General features: G+C 35.9%; 1 protein-coding gene across 7 annotated transcripts in view; it reads left to right on the top strand.

The window, feature by feature from the left end:
• The window catches only part of CHD7 (chromodomain helicase DNA binding protein 7), a 210,996-nt gene that overhangs the window by 162,375 nt on the left and 27,389 nt on the right, over nt 1-21,232 (top strand). For all 7 annotated transcript variants that reach the window (XM_058176202.1, XM_058176198.1, XM_058176200.1 and 4 more), the window contains 12 exons: nt 2,443-2,580; nt 2,676-2,797; nt 3,167-3,410; nt 4,219-4,395; nt 4,672-4,815; nt 7,367-7,622; nt 9,409-9,619; nt 10,915-11,110; nt 11,303-11,470; nt 17,675-17,854; nt 19,000-19,110; nt 19,197-19,402. In XM_058176202.1, coding sequence (XP_058032185.1) covers nt 2,443-2,580; nt 2,676-2,797; nt 3,167-3,410; nt 4,219-4,395; nt 4,672-4,815; nt 7,367-7,622; nt 9,409-9,619; nt 10,915-11,110; nt 11,303-11,470; nt 17,675-17,854; nt 19,000-19,110; nt 19,197-19,402 — 2,153 coding nt within the window. The remainder of the gene's footprint in view (nt 1-2,442; nt 2,581-2,675; nt 2,798-3,166; nt 3,411-4,218; nt 4,396-4,671; nt 4,816-7,366; nt 7,623-9,408; nt 9,620-10,914; nt 11,111-11,302; nt 11,471-17,674; nt 17,855-18,999; nt 19,111-19,196; nt 19,403-21,232) is intronic.

Genomic DNA, 21,232 nt, shown 5'->3' with positions numbered 1-21,232 from the left:
GCTTCATTTCAAAGAACTCTCACAGGACACTCGGATCTGAGTTGAGGATTTACTATGGTATATTTAGTTAGAAGACCATGCTAATTATGAGCATGCTATGCTGCGTCAGAAACCAAAATTTTGGTATTTATGGAACATGATATTGTTCAGGGGAAGTTGTATGCTATTAGATGAATCAAATCATAAGACATTCTTCAAATCAGCTAGATTCATGCAGCAAATCCACAGGAGACCAAGCTGGGATTCCAAGTAGAACTTTTGATTCTTTTAGTTCATTCTGTTGAAATTTTATGGTTGGAATTCTATTATAGTGGATTTATGAATACTGATCTCCCACAATAACCACACAGACTATTTCTGTTCTTCTCTTTAATGCTTGGTTTAAGTCACAGACTGCCCTATGCAAAAAACTAAGGTTTGTTTGCCATAGAACAACTTGAAAATGAGTCTCTCTGAATTATTTCAGTAAGGTTTTTAGTCTAATATTGGAAAAAAATATCTTTATCAGATTCCTCATCTTCTGGATGCAAATACCAATCTGCAAATAGCCAAATTTCATAGGTTTTATTTTAGCTTTTCTTTTTAAATGAAGCTGGTTTACCTTAATAGACTGGATTGATACTTTGTTTTACAATTACATTGCTCCCACCATCACCAGTAAATTATAAAGTAGTCAGAGTGCTTAATAATCCATATTAATTTTCTGCTGTTCCTTGAAAAATGATGGCTCTCTAAAGTTTTGCTGTGTGATAGAGAATCTGTTCATCCAGTGAATCATCATGTTTTTACAGTATGTCTGGATTTTGATTGTTGATGGGACTTCTGCTTCAGAGACTTAAAGCTAATGTCCATTCTGTTTTTCTCCACTTAGAGAATGATTTGGTTTGCTGATTAATTATAAAAGAGTGACAGTTTTCTCCCAAATAGGTTATCTATTTCATTAGAATATTTTAGATATGAACAGTGGGATTCCTTCCTTATTAGTACTATGTCCATTGGGGTCTTATCTCAAAACTAATTTGCAGCTACCGTCTTTCAAGTGAACCTATCCCAATATACTTGCAATTAGTGCAATTATGCCATTATCCAGAAGAGAATATTGCGGGCCTGTTTTTTTCTAGAAGGTTTCAATTTAAACAAAAGCCAACTGTTATCTTTGATCACCTCCTTAAGTTTCATGGGCTTTGTGTAGCAGAATCTGGATTGTTCTTGCTTTTTGTAACTCCTTTTCTATTGATAATAGATACCAATGCTTCAAACACTATCATCATGGCAAGTGCAGTGTTCTTAAATCACTGAGGTTGTCGATCAGAAAGGTTGGCAGTTTGGCAGTTCAGATCCCTAGTACAGGTCTCCTGCGTGAACAAGGGGTTGGATAAGATGACCTCCAAGGTCCCTTCCAACTCTGTTACTGTTAAAAAAAATCAGGCAAGAGTCTCATAATTATATAAACTAAGAGGAACATCTAAGAATATTCAAGCCACACCAACTTTCAAGTTTCTTCTGATACAAAATAAGGGATTATTAAAAGTAGTCCAGATTAAGTAATTCTGCACCCTATTGATCATCCCTATTTGGGTGATTTTTCAGACTTTCAAATTAGATAGAGCTACTTATTATACTGTATATTGGATATGTATTGATTCATCCATATCCATCCAATGGCCTTTTCTGAAAAACCTTGCCAAAAAACAGTGCAAGGACTTGTCCAGGCAGTCTCTAAGAATTGCACATGTTTGGATAGAAGAAAAAATGGTTCATCAAGATGTGATGATGCTCAAAAATATGGCTTGGAAACGATCAGTTTCATGTTTCTCATTTGCAGTAGAACACATGTGAGATTTCACAAAATATTCTACACGGAAAACTTACGCTTAAAAAATAGAAAAAGTATTCGGCCTGCTAGAGCTTTCAGAGAGAACTCAACTACATTTTTGTTGATGTTTAAAGGAAAAAGAAAAGATCTAGCTGTAGTTTCAACTTACAGGGGTATGATTTTCAGTTGCTCAAGTCTAAGCCTAAGTGCTATTGCTATTGTGCTGCCTTGGAATCTTTCCCCAGTGCTCAACCTGGCCCATCTCAAAACCATTTGAACTTCTGGTTCCATAACGATTGCAACTGCACTCCTAGAAAACCACTTTCTTTACTGATTCATCACACTTACCTTTGTGTATTCTTCTGAGAGCCCTTTCTTAGTTTTCTAAGGTCAGTCATTGGTGAATTCACAGATAGTTAGTAAAAAATTTGGGGTTATGGATTAGTAATCAGTAACATTAAAAGTGATGTAACAAAGTACTTTCTTGGTTTATGTGCCGTTTTTACATTGAAAATAGAAGTTCAATGAAATATGCTAAGTTTTATTTAGTTTACAAAATTACAGTGCCATTGATCATATTAATTGACTTTCACATAATCATTTTATTTGCTTTTTTCCTCTTAAAGCCTATGACTCATTATTTGGTGAAATGGTGTTCACTTCCATATGAAGACAGCACATGGGAATTAAAGCAAGACATAGATCAAGCTAAGATTGAAGAATATGAGAAACTAGTGGCTAGGGAGCCAGAAACAGAACGTGTGGTAAGATTTAGCTTTCTATTGAAAATGTTTCTTAATAGTAGGTTAATAATGTGGTTTGTGGAAACCACTAATATGATTTGCTGCATTTGAAATAGGAGCGACCTCCTGCTGATGACTGGAAGAAATCAGAATGTTCCAGAGAATATAAAAACAACAACAAACTCAGGGAATACCAGTTGGAAGGAGTAAACTGGCTTCTTTTCAACTGGTACAACACGTATGTAACATGCATTCATTGTAAAACAGTATAGTTTGTTCAAATTTAATATCCCTGAATATTTTAAAATATAGGTTTTTTAATGATCTTAATTAGTAAAAATGGCAACTTCTGTGACTATATTCTTTCTCTCTCTCTCCCACGTCCTCGCATGTGTGTATTTTTTCTGTGCATGAATTTGTATTAAACCTTGAAGGTTTTTTTTCTGTTTTAAGAAGGATGTTTGAATTGACACTATTTAATTCTCAAAAGTAAATGTCCTTATGATTCATAGGATTATTACAGTCAAATAAATAAGGAAGTGTGTTTTGTAAATCTCATTTGAGGAGCTGAATTATAATTTCAGAACTGAACATTTATTCATTGCAGACGCAACTGCATTTTAGCAGATGAAATGGGATTGGGAAAAACTATCCAGTCCATTACATTTCTCTATGAGATATATTTAAAAGGAATCCATGGTCCATTTTTGGTTATTGCCCCATTGTCTACAATCCCCAATTGGGAAAGAGAATTCCGTACCTGGACAGAGTTGAATGTTGTTGTGTATCATGGGAGCCAAGCCAGTCGAAGGATGATTCAGACATATGAAATGTACTTCAAAGACCCACAGGTAAATGTTATTAGTATAATAAAATATGACTTCAAATAACTGTTTTTCCTTGTTGGTTATTACCCCTCATTGTTTCAAAATTTAAAGTAAGGATTGGAAAAGAAGTTGTCAAAGGGAAGTGTTTTCCATAAATTCTGCACACATAAATATAACTCTATTAAGGTTTCCTAAATCAGGAGATTTAAAACAGTAGAATACAGTTTTCGACTCTGATTAAACAAAGATTGATCTATAAGTACATTTTTCTATGTTATCAAAATCTGGAAGTCTGGTAGCACTTTTTCCAACTATTAAAAAGCATAAGCTTTTCTGTGCTGCAGTTCCCTTCATCGGGATAGAAATTTAATATTTTTAATATTCATATTTATCATCCTAATACTTTAATGTTTTACTTTGATGTTTTTACTCTGTAAGCCACTGAGTCGGCTCTATGCTAAAAGGATGGTATATAAATTTAATAAATAAAATAAAAGTAAAAAAAGTTAGGGTGAGTGGTGTGGGGAGACGGCAGATTGTTTATGCAGATCCAAGTTATTAATATGGCTCTCTTCCTACATTGTCACATTATCAGTATTCCATAGAACATTTGATACTGTTGGTAAATACGCAGTGTTATAGTAGCTTTCAACTTCCAAAGTAAATTCTTTGGGTTTAAGAGGTTTAGGTTTAAGAGCAGGATTTAGATATTATCCACAATTCTATCATCATTAGTCAGTGAATGTTTTTGTTTTGAAAGAAATCATTTGAATCATGGATAAGGTTGGTTTAACCATATATAATAATTACGTAATAATCTCTATGTTTTTAGGGTCGTGCAATTAAAGGATCATACAGATTTCATGCCATCATTACAACATTTGAAATGATTTTGACTGATTGTCCTGAGCTCCGTAACATTCCGTGGCGATGTGTGATCATCGATGAAGCTCATAGGCTGAAGAACAGAAATTGTAAGCTGCTAGAAGGTCTCAAAATGATGGACCTGGTGGGTATTGATATTCTTAAATCTCAGAGAAAAGTCTTTTAATTCTGTCCATTTGAATTCCAGTTTTGTTAACATTCTTGTCATTACAATTTTCCTGCTTAAGACACACCTACAATTCATTTGTACACTTCAAACATCTAAAATATCTAAAATACAATAGGAAAAAATGGAACAGATTGAAATATTCCATTGTAGTGGAGATGGGTAGCATAAACTTTTAATAAATAAATAAAAATACAAAATAAATGAATAAATGCATTGTTTTATTTTTTGCAGGAACACAAGGTGCTTCTAACAGGGACTCCTTTGCAAAATACTGTAGAAGAGCTTTTTAGTTTGCTCCATTTCTTGGAACCAAGTCGTTTTCCTTCAGAAACCACTTTCATGCAAGAATTTGGTGATCTAAAAACTGAGGAACAGGTAAATTATTCCACAATATTTCTTTCCAATTATAATAGTCACCAATTTTGAAAAATTCCTCAGAGTAACAGTTTTGTTTTTATTAGAACCAAACTATTTTACTTATAGGAGGTTTTACACTTTATTATTGTCAGAGTGAATATAAACTTTAAAAAAAAATATTTGTAACTTTTAAAGAGATTCTGTGTAAATGTAAACTATTTAGTGAACTTTACTGAAATATAAGAGTCAGCCTGTTATTTAAAATGTATTAATATTTATAGTGATACTTAAAATACAAAGCAAAATAATATCAAGTATTTAAAAACAAAAAAAAATTAAAAAATATTTGAAACATTTGAACAATGTCAGCTAGGAATTTATCTTTAATTCAGTACATCTGGAGATTATTAGATCTATAAATCTGATAAATAGGCTTTTTAAATGAATTATGCAAAATATTACCAATATTTTATTTATTTATTTTTAATTTTTATTTATTTATTTGATTTTTATACCGCCCTTCTCCCGAAGGACTCAGGGCGGTGTACAGGCAAGATAAAACAATACAATATACAGATTAAAATACCATTTAAAAAACTTATTTAAATTAGCCTAAAATTAAAAATTTCCATACTAAAAACCCCGTTTAAAAATTGATAAAATTTCACATTAAATCTAATTTAAGCCAGCCCCGCGCGGATAAAGAAATGTGTCTTCAGTTCGCGACGGAATGTCCAAAGGTCAGGTATTTGACGTAAACCCGGGGGAAGCTCGTTCCAGAGTGTGGGCGCCCCCACAGAGAAGGCCCTTCCCCTGGGGGCCGCCAGCCGGCATTGTTTGGCGGACGGCACCCTGAGAAGTCCCTCTCTATGGGAGCGTACGGGTCGGTGGGAGGCATGTGGTAGCAGCAGGCGGTCCCGTAAGTACCCAGGTCCTAAGCCATGGAGCGCTTTAAAGGTCATAACCAACACCTTAAAGTGCACTCGGAAGGCCACAGGCAGCCAGTGCAGCCTGCGCAGGATCGGTGTTACATGGGAGCTACGTGTAGCTCCCTCTATCACCCGCGCAGCTGCATTCTGGACTAACTGAAGCCTCCGAGTGCACTTCAAGGGGAGCCCCATGTAGAGAGCATTACAGTAATCCAAGCGAGAGGTAACGAGCGCATGAGTGACTGTGCATAAGGCATCCCGATCAAGGAAGGGGCGCAACTGCCGAACCAGGCGAACCTGGTGGAAGGCCCTCCTGGAGACGGCCGTCAAATGATCTTCAAACGACAGCCGATCATCCAGGAGGACACCTAAGTTGCGCACCCTATCCTTTGGGGCCAATAACTCGCCTCCCACAGCCAGCCGCGGCTGCAGCTGACTGAATCGGTGTGCCGGCATCCACAGCCACTCCGTCTTGGAGGGATTAAGCTTGAGCCTGTTTCTCCCCATCCAGACCCGTACGGCTTCCAAACACCGGGACAGCACTTCAACAACTTCATTGGGGTGGTCCGGGGTGGAAAAGTACAGCTGGGTGTCATCAGCGTACTGCTGGTATCTCACCCCGAAACCACTGATGATCTCACCCAGAGGCTTCATGTAGATGTTGAACAGCAGGGGCGAGAGAATCGACCCCTGAGGGACCCCACAAGTGAGGCCCCTCGCGGTCGACATCTGCCCCCCTGTCAACACCATCTGCGACCGGTCGGAGAGATAGGAGGAGAACCACCGATATACGGTGCCTCCCACTCCCAATCCCCCCAACCGGCGCAGCAAGATACCATGGTCGATGGTATCGAACGCCGCTGAGAGGTCTAATAGGACCAGGGCAGAGGAATAACCCCTGTCCCTAGCCCTCCAGCTCACACAATAGCAATATAAAGTGTTATATCCCATTTTAGCAGAAAGATAATATATTATTTAATAAATATAGTGCAGTCTATAAGGATTTGGCTGTACTATTATATCACATGAGCCTTTTTATTTACTATAATTTAATTATTCAATTATAGGCATGATTAAATCTCATATAATTAAGACTTCTTTAGTCATGTAATATCTCCAGTGCATGTTAATTGCTCTGAATGTTTGAGTGTTCTATGTTAGTTAATACAATCTTTTAGTACACGTTAATATAGTAAACAATCTGTTTAACAGATCTCTTTTTACCAGACTTGGTATAAACAAGACGAATGTTCAGTTCAGACTTCATTCCATTAACAAGATAATGTGCATTATATCAAGCATGTTTCTATTAAATTGGAATTTTATTGCAAATGGCACTAGTCATGTCAATTATGTAATTATGCAAATGATGCAAATTCTGATTTAATGGATATTTGGATTTAACAGAAACTCATTTCCCCAAATCATCTGTTAAATAGAGCATTTACTGTAATGAAGTTATTCTTACTGTAATAAAGTTATCCTGTAAACGCTATTGATAATGATAATAGTAATTATGGAAATATTTCCATTTTTCCAAAAATTGCAGCATAATAGAAAATTATGGAAAGATGTACATATTATATAAAGATATTTATAATAGGAATTGAAAATTGTAATATAAACATTTATTTTATCAGGTTCAGAAACTTCAAGCAATTTTAAAACCAATGATGTTAAGACGACTGAAAGAAGATGTGGAGAAAAACCTGGCACCCAAGGAAGAAACTATTATTGAAGTTGAATTGACAAATATTCAGAAAAAATACTACAGAGCTATTCTTGAAAAGAATTTTGCATTTTTGTCAAAAGGAGGTGGTCAAGCAAATGTTCCTAATCTGTTAAACACTATGATGGAACTGAGAAAATGTTGCAACCATCCATACCTTATAAATGGTATGCTGGTTTTCTCTTATTTTATAAAAACATTGTGTAAGGACTGTAGTTATCTGTGTATTATGGCCACCCATCTCACTTACACATGAATTTCAGTAGCTTACACAGTTAAAACACAACTAACAATCTACATTATTTACAAGCTCAATTTTAAAACAAATTGTATTTTTGAGGAGGCTGTAAATCTCCAAATGCCAGGTTTAAATACATACCAACTTACTTGAATGATTGCATCAATGCCTTATGACAATAATCAGCTGTCTTTCTTGTATCTTCAAGCCAGGTGTCATTATTTTCATTGAAGAAATGATTTCCTAATTACTTTTAAAAGGGCATTTCTTTTTGTCATCACTAGGCTTATACATCAATAAATTTAGGACTGCCTAGATACGTCAGACATGTGAACTGAATCACATAATAAAAAATCATGTCAGCTTGTTTATATAGATAATAGCAGTAGCAATAGCACTTAGACTTATATACCTCTTCACAGTGCTTTTACAGCCCTCTCTAAGTGGTTTACAGAGTCAGCATACTGCCCCCAACAATCTGGGTCCTCATTTTACCCACCTTGGAAGGATGGAAGGCTGAGTCAAGCCTTGAGCCTGGTGAGAGTTGATCTGCTAAACTGCTGGCAGCTGGTGATCAGCAGAAGTAGCCTGCATTTCTGCACTCTAACCACTATGCCACCGTGGCTCTCTATAATCATGGTTCATTCAATAAAAAAAGAATAAGTGAAGTTTCTGATAGATCAAAATGTAATTTTGTTTAAACCAAATTAGTTCTATACACTATAATAGTGATTAGAAATAATTATCTAAAAAATAAGTGTGTATTTCTGCTTTCCATTGTTGGTGTGGATTTTTCCTTTCCGCTGTCGTGTCTAGCACACACTATTTTAAGATATACAACAGAATTCTAATGCTTCATTGCACAAATGTTACTGCTATAAGATACTGCTTATTTCCTACATTAAATTACTTTTACTAATTTCTTTTCATTTATAGGATGTGGGTGTCATTATGTTCTTGTTTTCAGTATTAAGATAAAATTAATTACAATAAAAACAAATTGGCTATATTTTAAGCTAGCAAACACCCTTGTAATAATGATTTTAAGATGTCCTGATTTTTTTTTTAACATACTGCTGTTCCGTTTGATCAAACCTCCCAGATTCTGACTGAATTCCAATGAGACAACTCATATTTAATGGTGGAGGAACCATAAATTGCTGTGTGTGGCCCTTATTTTGTTAGTTTTTATCTATACCCATTTTTATTGGGATATTTTTATTGTGATTATGATCTACAGTTAATTTATTTTGCCACAAAGTAGTCATTACCTGATAGATATGGAAGTCATTCAATTTTGAGATACATTTTATACTAGAATTCAGTTAATGTAACCTATAGTTTTGATGGTTAGTGATAGTATGTAAAACACATTCTGAAAAAAAAGGTTTTGTCATTACGTTCTCTGTTCACTGTTATATATATTGTACTTAATGTTCTTAATTTGCTAATTAATTATTCAGTCACTCACTGCTCCCTAATTTGTTATGACTTCTGGCTTGGCACCTCTATGTTGTTGTGAAACTTGTTTGCTGGAAGCTTTGCTTTTATTGTTTGTACTTATTTATGTATTTTTCATGTTAAATTTAAATAAATATATAAATACACATTTACACATAAAACTCTTAGACATTGTATGGAGAACTGGAAGTAAATTCATAGTTTTATCAATAAAACCTTTAGCATATTCACATATTGCTGTCCAATCTCTGCAGGTGCTGAAGAGAAAATTTTGGAAGAGTTTAAAGAAACACACAATCCTGACTCTCCAGATTTTCAGCTCCAGGCAATGATCCAGGCTGCTGGCAAGCTAGTACTGATTGACAAGTTGCTGCCAAAATTGAAGGCTGGTGGCCACAGGGTGCTTATCTTTTCCCAGATGGTGCGCTGCTTGGACATACTGGAAGACTACCTCATTCAAAGACGGTGAGAACAACAATTTAGTTTAAGTTTAGGAAATAAATTCTATAAATTATTCTATTAAAGATTTAGCCTGTGTTGCCCAGAGAAGGAATATTTTACAATAAAGTAGAAGATTGCCTAAACAAAATAACACTCATTAATTCTTTTTGTTCAGAGTCATAGTATATAACCTTTTACTTTAGACTTCATGATTTATTTATTTATTTTTTACATTTCTAAACTGCCCATCTCCCTCAAAGAGTGGTGGGAGCTTTGTTCAAAGCGATAATGCTTTTATAATAAACCATGATTAAAACCATTTTTTAACAGACTGTAACAGACTCTTATAAAAGTCCATAAAATAGTAATTAATAAACCTTAGATTTTCAAAAATGTTTTCTTATTTTTAGAAATAAGATAGAGGGAGTCACGCGTAGCTCACATGTGACACCTCTCCTGCGCAGACTGCACTGGCTTCCTGTTGCCTTTCGGGTGCATTTCAAGGTCTTGGTAACCACCTTTAAAGCGCTCCATGGCTTGGGACCTGGGTACTTACGGGACCGCCTTCTGTTACCTCATGCCTCCCACCGACCCGTACGCTCCCACAGAGAGGGCCTTCTCAGGGTGCCGTCTGCCAGACAATGTCGGCTGGCGGCCCCCAGAGGAAGATCCTTCTCTGTGGGGCCTACTCTTGGAACGAACTCCCCTGGTTTACGTCAAATTTCTGACCTTGGACTTTTCATGAACTGAAAACATATTTGTTTGTTCGTGCGGGGCTTTCTTAAATTGTTGAATTTTAAATCTTAAATTTTCTCTCTAGTTTTAATTGGGGTTTTTAGATTCATAATTCTTAATTATTCGGCCATACTGTATAATAAGTTTTTTAATTGTATTTTAACTGTATATTGTTCTTTTTTATCTTGGCTGTACACCGCCCTGAGTCCTTCGGGAGAAGGGCGGTTTATAAATCCAATAAATAATAAATAATAATAATAATAATAATATTTTTTTCAATTGGAACAATTTTTAGGCTCTTAATTCTGGGTCAGACATAGCCAATTAATTATATCAGTAACATTGTTTTCTGTAACTTTGTGTAATTTTCAGCAATTTGACATACATTTTTGAAGCAAGAAATCTTATAACTGCTCTTTCTGCTCACTTATTTCTTATATACTTCCTTTTATAGCTAGAACAGAAATTGAGCTGCAAAGTTATAAAAGCTAGTAAGAAGAAAAGATGCATTTTCTGAGAACAATGCTTTCAGTCTTGAATTACTGGCATGGAGGGTATACCTTATTAATACTTTGTTTTTGTAGATATCCTTATGAACGAATTGATGGCAGAGTAAGAGGCAACCTTCGTCAAGCAGCTATTGATAGGTTTTCCAGACCTGATTCTGACAGATTTGTTTTTCTACTATGCACAAGAGCAGGTGGCTTGGGGATTAATCTTACAGCTGCTGATACCTGCATTATTTTTGATTCAGATTGGAATCCTCAAAATGATCTTCAGGTAATATTGTAAAAGGCAGTTGACACATTCATTTCCCTAGTGCCCCACTTCTTCCAGAATTTATTGCTCAGATAATATGTTTTCTTTGAACACTTCAAAAATTTTAAAACAACACGTTGTTCTAACATTTGTTCATTTTACTACCTATTTTAATCTGTTTAAAAAAATACATCTCATTTTATATTTTTCCAGGCTCAGGCTCGATGTCATAGGATAGGACAGAGCAAATCAGTGAAGATCTACAGATTAATAACAAGGAATTCTTATGAAAGGGAAATGTTTGACAAAGCAAGCTTAAAACTTGGTCTTGATAAAGCTGTACTTCAATCCATGAGTGGAAGAGAGAATGCTACAAATGGGGTAAAATATATAAGCCATTCTTCTTCCCTTCCCTTTTATATTTATAGCTTTAAAAATAGTATAAAGTTTTCCTTGAGTTGAGCTTAATTTCTGATGATTACTCACATATGCCCTTGTTGTTTTACCTGCAGTAATATGGAATATGGCAGTCATTTACGTTGTTGATATGTTATTTATTCAACTTCTAAGTTTAGTCTACAGCTTTGGGATTTCCTGATTGTTGTCCATCTGTGTGTGTGTGTGTGTGTGTGTGTGTGTGTGTGTGTGTGTGTTTTCGTAGATTTTCACGGGTACAGGTATGTAGGTCTTGGCATTTTCGGGGCTTTTTCAGTGTAAGGTTGAGAGTATCTTGGCTATGTTTCAACGAGGTCTCATTCATCATCTTCAGGCGGGTGCTTTTGGCTTCGTGCTTGTGCGAGCAAAGCGTGGTCGGAGCTGCCGCCTCTGTAAATACTGGTGGGGAGGTGGGGAGTGTTGCTGTGAGTGGGTTGGTTGGCTGTGTGGTTGAATCTTGATTGGTAGATGGAGTGGGTGTTTGCAAATTGGTCGGCTGTTTCGTAGCATCCTGTGTGAGTGTGGTCCTAGTCTTTTGTGTTGTAACGACCTGGTTAATGGGCTGTGTGGAAACATCCTGAGTTCTGGGAATGTGACCTCCTGTAGTGGTTATGGGCTGGGTCACATTCCCAGAACTCGGGACATTTCCAGGAAGCCCATTACCACTACAGGAAGTCACATTCCCAGAACTCAGGACATTTCCAGGAAGCCCATTACCACTACAGGAGGTCACATTCCCAGAACTCAAGATGTTTCCACATACCTATACCCGTGAAAACCTACGAAAACATACATACATATATACATACATACATACATACATATATATATATATATATATATATATATATATATATATATATATATATATACACACACACACACACATACATATATACATACATACATACAGCGCACGCACACGAGAGTGAGATGCTGTTATTTATTGCCATACAGTATATTCTAAATTTCATTTATTTGTTAACTGAAGAAAGGTTTTTTCCTAGTATTTCTTTTACTATATAATATGTTAATAGTGTGTACTTTATTCATTTCAAAAACAATTGTCAGCTAATAATAATCTATATTTTATTCAAAAAAGATTTGACAAACCAATTACATAATCCCATCCAAGTATTCCATTTAAATGTTCTAATTAAAAAGGAACTAGTACATAAAAATCTGGTTATAAAAAAATCTACCCATTCCTGTTAAAATGCCAGGTTTTTGAGACGTAACAAATCAGACCAAGATAAACCCTTTAAGAATTATTTCCATCTTTAATATAACATTTAAGCTGTACAAGTCAATTAAAAAACAAGCTGAAATTATTTAGTGGTGAAAAACAAACTAGAATAATGTGCCTGTATAAGTGTCAACACCGTCTTATAAGTTGGGATGTGACTGTGTTCAGAATTAATCAATTCAAACTGATGTTAAATAAAAGTACATACTTGCCATCAATTAAAATAACTCTGATCAAGCCCATATAAAGTTCAACTATTCGAATAGGATTTTTCTGACATTTACGCAGTTGCCTCTTACAGCAAAAGAGGTCAGGTGTCTGCTAGGTGCTACTGCCAGCAAAGACAAGAGGTGTATTTTTAAGATAGTCAATAATGCCAGTAAGGACTGTTATGATGATGCTATTATGATGCTCCAACACTGGAAATTTTTAAGAAAATGTTGGATAACCATCTGTCTGACATGATGTAGGGTTTCCTGCCTGGGCAGGGGGTTGGACTAGAAGGCCTCCAAGGTCCCTTCCAACTCTGTTGTTGTTGTTGTTGTTGCTGTTGTTGTTGTTGTTGTTGTTGTTGTTGTTGTTGTTGTTATTATTATTATTATTATTATTATTATTATTATTATTATTATTATTATTATTATTATTATTATTATTATTATACATCTTGGCACAAATGATCTGTCCCAAAAAGATATACTTTCTGTGTAGAATGATTTCCAGAACTTGGGGTATGAACTTAATAGTATAGGTTGTAGGCTTATCTTTTCAGAGGTTTTACCAGTTTATAAGGAACAAAAAGGGAAAGACCAGTGTGTAGTGGAGTTTAATGTGTGGCTAAAGGAGTGGTGTAAAAGGGAAGGCTTTGGTTTATTAGTCATGATGTCTGCAGCTGATCCAATGAAAAACTGTACAAAAGAGATGGTTTGCATCCATCAAAGAAAGGGACTGAGTTACTTGGCATTAAATTCACAGATTTTCTGGATAAACATTTAAACTGAACTGCGGGGACAGAATTAATTGATACAGAACATTTCCGTCCCCAGCAATCTAAAATTAATAGGGTTATCAGTGCATGTAACAGATGTTTGTGTGGGTAAGATTATCAACTTTGCTGTTAAGCAAAACCAAGCATTTAATAGTGAGTGCCATACCATGTGCACTGATAAAGCAGGTGGCAAGAAAGTAGGGGGAGTCAGGCACAACACAGGTTATATAGACAGTAAACACAGGGTAAATCAAAATGGACTCAAATGGCTATACACCAATTGACAGAGTATGAGGAATAAACAGGGAGAAATAGAAATTCCAGTAAATGAGGGCAGATATGATATTGTTGCCATTACGGAAACTTGGTGGGATGAAACCCACAAATGGAACATACAACTAGAGGGTTTTAAATTATTTAAAAGAAATAGACCAAATAAAAGATGTGGAGTTGCACTATATATAGGAAATAACTACATCTCTACAGAAATAGAGCATAACAATGACGAAAATTATCTTGAATGCATTTGGGTCAATATTAAAGGTGGGGGAAATGACATTATCATAGGTGTATACTATAGGCCACACAACCAATCAGAGGAAACAGATGAACTTTTTGCTAGGCAGCTAACTAGGGTATGTAGGAAGCACATCACAATAGTAATGGGGGATTTTAACTACTCTGACATCAACTGGGAGACAAACTCTGCATCTGGAAGATCCAACTGGTTCCTAACAAACCTAGCAGACAATTTTGTTTCCCAAAAAGTAGAGAAGGGAATAAGGGGATCAGCCATATTGGACTTAATGCTCACTAACAGAGATGAAATGATAGAAGGAGTTGAAGCTACAGGAATCTTGGGGGTGAATGATCATGCTATATTGGAATTCAACATTATGCAAGCACAAGCAATTGAACAAAGTCAAACTAGAGTATTGGACTTTAAGAGAGCTAATTTCAGTAAACTTAGAGATGGCTTGGGAAGGATTCCATGAATGAGAATCCTCAAGGGGAAAACAGCTCAAGAAGCTCAGGAAATTTTGAAAAGTGAGATTATAAAAGCCCAGTCTAGCACAAAACCAATGAAGAAGAAAAATAACAGCTCTCAAAATAAATCAGCATGGCTGCATATAGAACTCTCTGACAAATTGAACGACAAAAAAGACAAATATAAAAAGTGGAAAGAGGGGCACATAACTAAGGCAGAATATCAGCAAATAGCCCAAGCCTAAGATGAAGTGAGGAAAACTAAGGCTCGCAATGAACAAAGACTTGCCACAAAAGTAAAAAATAACAAACAAACAAAAAGCTTCTTCCAACATGTTAGAAACAAGAAAAAAAATCAAGGAAACAATTGGTCCATTGCTGGGAGAAAGTGGCAAGAAGGTGACAAGCAACAGAGAGAAAACAGAACTACTTAACTTGTTGTTTGCAACTGCCTTTACACAAAGGGAAAAATCAGTCCAACCTATCAAAAATAGCACCCCAAAAAACAGATTAGGAACACAAAATATGGAAGAAAATGGTAAGTGAGCACCTGTCTACACTAGACGACTTCAGATCACCAGGACCAGATGGATTACACCCCAAGGTTCTGAAGGAACTAGCAGATGAGAACTCAGAATCACTGAACTATAGCTTTCAAAGGTCCTGGAGCACCAGGGAACTGCCAGAGGACTGGAAAAGAGCTTTTTTCCTTCAAAAAAGGAAGAAAAATGGATCCAGGAAACTACAGACCTATCTGCCTGACCTCAATACCTGGGAAAATTCTGGAAAAGATAAGCAACAAATCAGTGAACACCTAGAAGCAAATAAAGTAATAACCAAAAGCCAACACGTGTTTGACAAAAACAGATCATGCCAGAATAATCTTATTGCATTCTTTGACAAAGTGTCAAAATTAGTGGATCAGAGGAATGCTGTTGATATAGTTTACTGGACTTCAGTAAGGCATCTGATAAAGTAGACCATAACCTAGTACTAGATAAAATAGAAAAATGTGGGTTAGACAGCATCACCACAAGATAGATTCGTAACTGGTTGACCAACCGTACTCAATGTGTAGAATGGAACTGCACCTATATGGAGGGAAGTATGCAGTGAGGTACCCCAAGGCTCTGTTTTAGGCCCAGGACTCTTCAACATCTTCATCAATGATTTGATCAAGGGGATAGATGGGGAACTCATCAAATTTGGCGATAACACCAAGCTAGCAGGAATAGCCAACACACTGGAAGATAGGCTTAAGATACAGAAGGATCTTAACAGACTTGAACATTGAGCGGTATCTAACAAAATGAAATTCAATGGTGAAAAAAGTAAGGTTCTACATTTAGGCAAGAAAAACAAAATGCACAGGTACAGTATATGTGGTACTTCACTCAGTTGTAGTAACAGTGAGAGGGATCTTGGAGTCCTAGTGGACAACCATATGAGCCAGCAGTGTGCAGCAGCTGCCAAAAAAGCCAACACAGTTCTAGACTGCATAAACAGGGATAGAATCAAGGTCACGTGAAGTTTTGGTTGCCATGATGTAAAAAAAAAATGTGGATACTCTAGAAAGAGTACAGAGAAGAACAACAAAGAAGATTAGGGGAGTGGAGGCTAAAACATATGAAGAACAACAGGAACTGGGTATGTCTACTTTAATGAAAAGAAGGACTAGGGGTGACATGATAGCAGTGTTCCAAAATGTCAGGGGCTGCCACAAAGAAGAGGCAATCAAGCTATTCTTCAAAGCACCTGAGGGCAGGACAAGAAGCAATGGGTGGTAACTAATCAAGGAGACAAGCAACCTATAACTAAGGAGAAATTTCCTGACAGAATAATTAATCAGTGGAACAACTTGCCTCCAGAAGCTGTGAACACTGGAAGTTTTTAAGAAGATATCAGACAACCATTTGTCTGAAGTGGTGAAGCGTGTTGGTGGCAGCGTTATGTTTTGAGGCTGCTTTTCTTCAGTTGGAACTGGGGTTTAGTCAAAGTGGAAGGAATTATGAACAGTTCCAAATATCAGTCGATTTTAGCACAAAACCTTCAGGCTTCTGCTAAAATGCTGAAGATGAAGCATAATTTCACCTTTCAACATAACTCCAAATCAACAAAAGAATGGCTTACCAGAATAAGATCAAGATTTTAGAATGGCCCAGCCAGAGCCCACACCTGAATCCAATTGAGAACCTGAAGAGGGCTGTGCAAAGGAGAGGCCTTTGCAATCTTGACAGATTTGGAACGCTTTTACAAGGAAGAGGAAGCAAAGATTCCCAAGGCAGTATGTGCTACACTTATAGACTCCTATCTCAAAAGACTGGATTCTGTCGTAAGTCAAAAAGTGCTTCAATAAAGTATTAATTTAACACGCTTATGCAGCCACATTATTCTAGTTTTTTATTGTTTTTCCCCCCTAAAAGATTTTAGTTTGTTTTTCAGTTGAATTATACAGCTTGTATGTTATATTAAAGATGGAAAAAAAGTGATCTATCTTGGTCTGATTTTTTTTTTATATCTCACAAACCTGGCATTTTAATTGGGTCATATGGACTTTCTATATCTACTGTAAGTAATAAGAAACTATATTTATTGCAATGTCTTTCATGTTCAGTTGCTTTGAAAAAAAATTCCATCCTTTGATGTACATTGAAATGGAATAAATGTAATCAAATTATTGCTTTATTTTGAATTTGGAAGCATGGCATAGAAATGGGAAAGGCATGATCCAGAAACTTCCAAGTTTAGGAAAAGGTGGCCTCCTGAACCAGCAAGAAGGAAAGTACCATTTTGAATTTCTCCTTCTAACTTCAAAGGAGAAACAATACTGGATAAAATCCCAGGGACCATAAAATTGTTTCCTTATACTTGTTAAGAAAAAAAAGTTTTAATCAAAAATAAAAAGGCAGCTCCTTTTCCTCACAATTTATAGGTTCAGCAGCTCTCCAAAAAGGAAATAGAGGATCTTTTGAGGAAAGGGGCTTATGGTGCTTTAATGGATGAAGAAGATGAAGGATCCAAATTTTGTGAAGAGGATATAGATCAAATTCTTCTGAGACGGACACACACAATCACAATTGAGTCTGAGGGAAAAGGCTCCACATTTGCAAAGGTCAGTAAAAAAGTTAATTTTTTAAAAATCACAATCATGTATGAATTATCTTTCCCATAGATTACCCCAGAATATAGACTTATCCTTAAATTCCACTGTAGCAGACATTAAAATAATGTTGTTGCAAATCAGAATCTAAGTAGTCTATTCGCTGAATCCATACAAATATGCAAATTGAAAACATGAATATAATTTGAAAGCAATTCCCCTTCAATAAAAAAATTGGATACTTTATAAGAAAGCCCTGTAGAAAAACAGAAGAATCTATAAAAGTATCTGGAATATCAAATTTCATACCTTAAAACAAACATCAATGTCTGTCAGTGTATACAGGAAATAAGGTGTTTTAGAGAACCTGTATCTCAACTGAGAATGCTCAATGGGGAACGTATGTATGTATGTACAGGTATGTTCAAAGTTTTGTGTTTTGCATCTTTAACACATGAGATGGAGAACTACCTAGTAGCAATACACTTTGTGTGGAATATTTATTAGGAAGTTTTGTACAGTACTTAAGGGAAAATAATTTATTTCACTGTATTCCAATGAATGCTCCCCATCACTGGTTTTAGAAGAAGGATGCAGTCATTTGGAAAGTAAAATACGATTTTTAAAGGACTCATTTGACTCTTTGTGCTCCAACCCTGTGACACTGCAGCAGATAATAAAGAAAGTTGTCTTTTTGTCACAACACTTTCACCCAGAGAATAAGAATGCTCCTTTTTACTTCAAATGACATTTTGCATCTTAATAATATTTATATGTTTAAAAGGCAGACATTTAGTTATTTCATTTGTTTCTGGCAGACAGGGATTATTGTTCTCATCTTGAGGATACTGCTGAATGAAAGCAGTAGTGTTGTACAGCTAGTGTAGCAGTACATAAAGCATTTAAAGTTGACATGTTTTAAGTCCCATCACCCAGTAAACACTTCTGGTATAATCGGATCTTTAAAAACATTTCATGCACTCTGGTCACTCTCTTTTTCTTTGGATCTCTGGTGATTCAGAACTACCTATTTTTTTATCTTTCTGTTTTTATTTCTGTAGACATGCAAAGACAGTTGAACAAATAAAATAAATTTCATTGCATAAATGTGTGTATATTACAGCCTTTAATCAAACTATTATATTGTTTTGTTTTAGGCTAGTTTTGTTGCATCTGGTAACAGAACAGATATTTCTTTAGATGATCCTAATTTCTGGCAGAAATGGGCAAAAAAAGCTGAACTTGATATTGAAGCCTTAAATGGAAGGGTGAGGAATTTAAACTTACCTGTTCTATTTAATTTACTAAAAGACATTTATTATTATTTTTAAACATTTTTTTATTTTTGTTACAGAACAATCTAGTTATTGATACTCCAAGAATAAGAAAGCAAACTAGATTATACAGTGCAGTCAAAGAAGATGAACTGATGGAATTTTCAGACCTCGAAAGTGATTCTGAAGAAAAACCTAGCATAAAACTTCGCAGGCCGCAGGACAAATCCCAGGGATATGCAAGGAGTGAATGCTTTAGAGTAGAAAAAAATCTGTTGGTCTATGGGTAAGTAAAATGAACTGGAAAATAAAACAGTATTCAAGGCTTTATATTATTTGATCCTTTCTACTTACATAGGGTTGTATCTTATTGCACAGAGAGACTGCAAATAGAAGTCTCATATGATATAACAGATGTCGTTTCTTGGAATACATTATTTTCTTTGACAGTGAACTGGAGGAACTTGGCTTGCATGCCTTACTCTGAATTGTTATATTCTTCAATTTTCCATTCATTTATCCATTCATATCAACTTATCATTCTACACAAAATTCATTGTTAAAAATCATTCTAAACTGAAAAATAATTCACTTTAGAAAATTATTTACAAAAAGTAAAAAAGTCTAAATGTTGTTCATGATGGCAATTATGATTATGCTACTTGGTAGAATCTCCAGAAAAACAAGACTATAAACAGCTAAAATAATAATGATACACATTAATTAGTAAATAGCACAGATTTAATTCGCAGATTAGGTAAATAGGTACATTTTAGTTAATTCTAAAAACTGACAAGATTCAAGGCCAATCATAATTGAACAAAGAGGGAATTCTGTTAATGGGAGTTTGTCTTGAAAGTATTCATTCTCTAGTCATTAGCAAATCGTCAGACAGAGCACACTGAAGAAGTGTCCCTACTAAATCATAGTTGACGGACATATAGTATATTTAAGGGAGCAATTGCCACATATACTTTGTATTCTATTAAAATGATATTTGATGTACCTTCTGAACATATGTTTGTGATAACCAAACACATATGTTTGTGATAATTAAACCTCAGTCAGTTTTGGAGTAAATCCAAATATCCTGTTTTCTACCAACAGCACATGTAGCTATATATTTACCATATTTTCAAGGATAGACTATTGACTGGATGAACAGATTAAGAACCAAATGATTCAGAGTGGGCTTCTTAAAGTGGAAGTGCACTTCCATACATCTCAAGTTAGCTAATTCAGACTTCCACAGAAATGCATTTACTGATTCCAACCACTTTATTCTTACTCAGCTGATTCAGATCAGACATGAACGACAGGAATTTAGAAGACATTTGATGGAAGACACTGCTTCACACATTTTGTTCAACCACAGTATCTGGGTCAAAATACAAAAGAATAATTTTATCTTGCAAGTACCCTTGTGAGTGTGCTTATAGTCTCCAAGAGTCTGTACCAGGGGTGAAATGCTCCCGGTTTGGACCGGATCACGCAATGCGGGGGCAGGTAGTTCAGAGAACCGGTAGCAAAAATCCCTGCCCCCCCCCCACTGCCCACACCTCACTGTTCTTCTTTGTCCCTGAAGCGCTCGGTGGTGATATAGCTGCAAACGGCCTTAAATGACTGCCATGGCACTTCAAAGGGCCGCACTACAGCTGATCAGCACTGTAGTATTTTTAAAGAAGGTAGACCGGGGCCTGTCAGTAAAAGGCAATTGGTAGACCGGGGTCTGTTTTTAAAGAAGGTAGACCAGGACCTCTCAGTAAAAGGCAATTGGTAGACTGGGGTCTGTTTTTAAAGAAGGTAGACCGGGGCCTGTCAGTAAAAGGCAATTGGTAGACCGGGGTCTGTTTTTAAAGAAGGTAGACCAGGACCTCTCAGTAAAAGGCAATTGGTAGACCAGGGTCTGTTTTTAAAGAAGGTAGACCGGGGCCTGTCAGTAAAAGGCAATTGGTAGACTGGGGCCTCTATTTTTAAAGAAAGTTTTGTATACTTTATTATTTTTATTATTTATTATTATTGACCATGCCCATTCAGTCACCTGACCACCAAGCCACACCCACCAATTAAGCCACGCCCACAGAACCGGTAGGGAAAATTTTTAGATTTCACCCCT

Source organism: Ahaetulla prasina, chromosome 3, assembly GCF_028640845.1.
Source record: "Ahaetulla prasina isolate Xishuangbanna chromosome 3, ASM2864084v1, whole genome shotgun sequence".
Lineage (NCBI taxonomy): Eukaryota > Metazoa > Chordata > Lepidosauria > Squamata > Colubridae > Ahaetulla > Ahaetulla prasina.
Note: the sequence above shows the minus strand (reverse complement) of the source record. Positions and strands in the feature narration are given on the sequence as shown.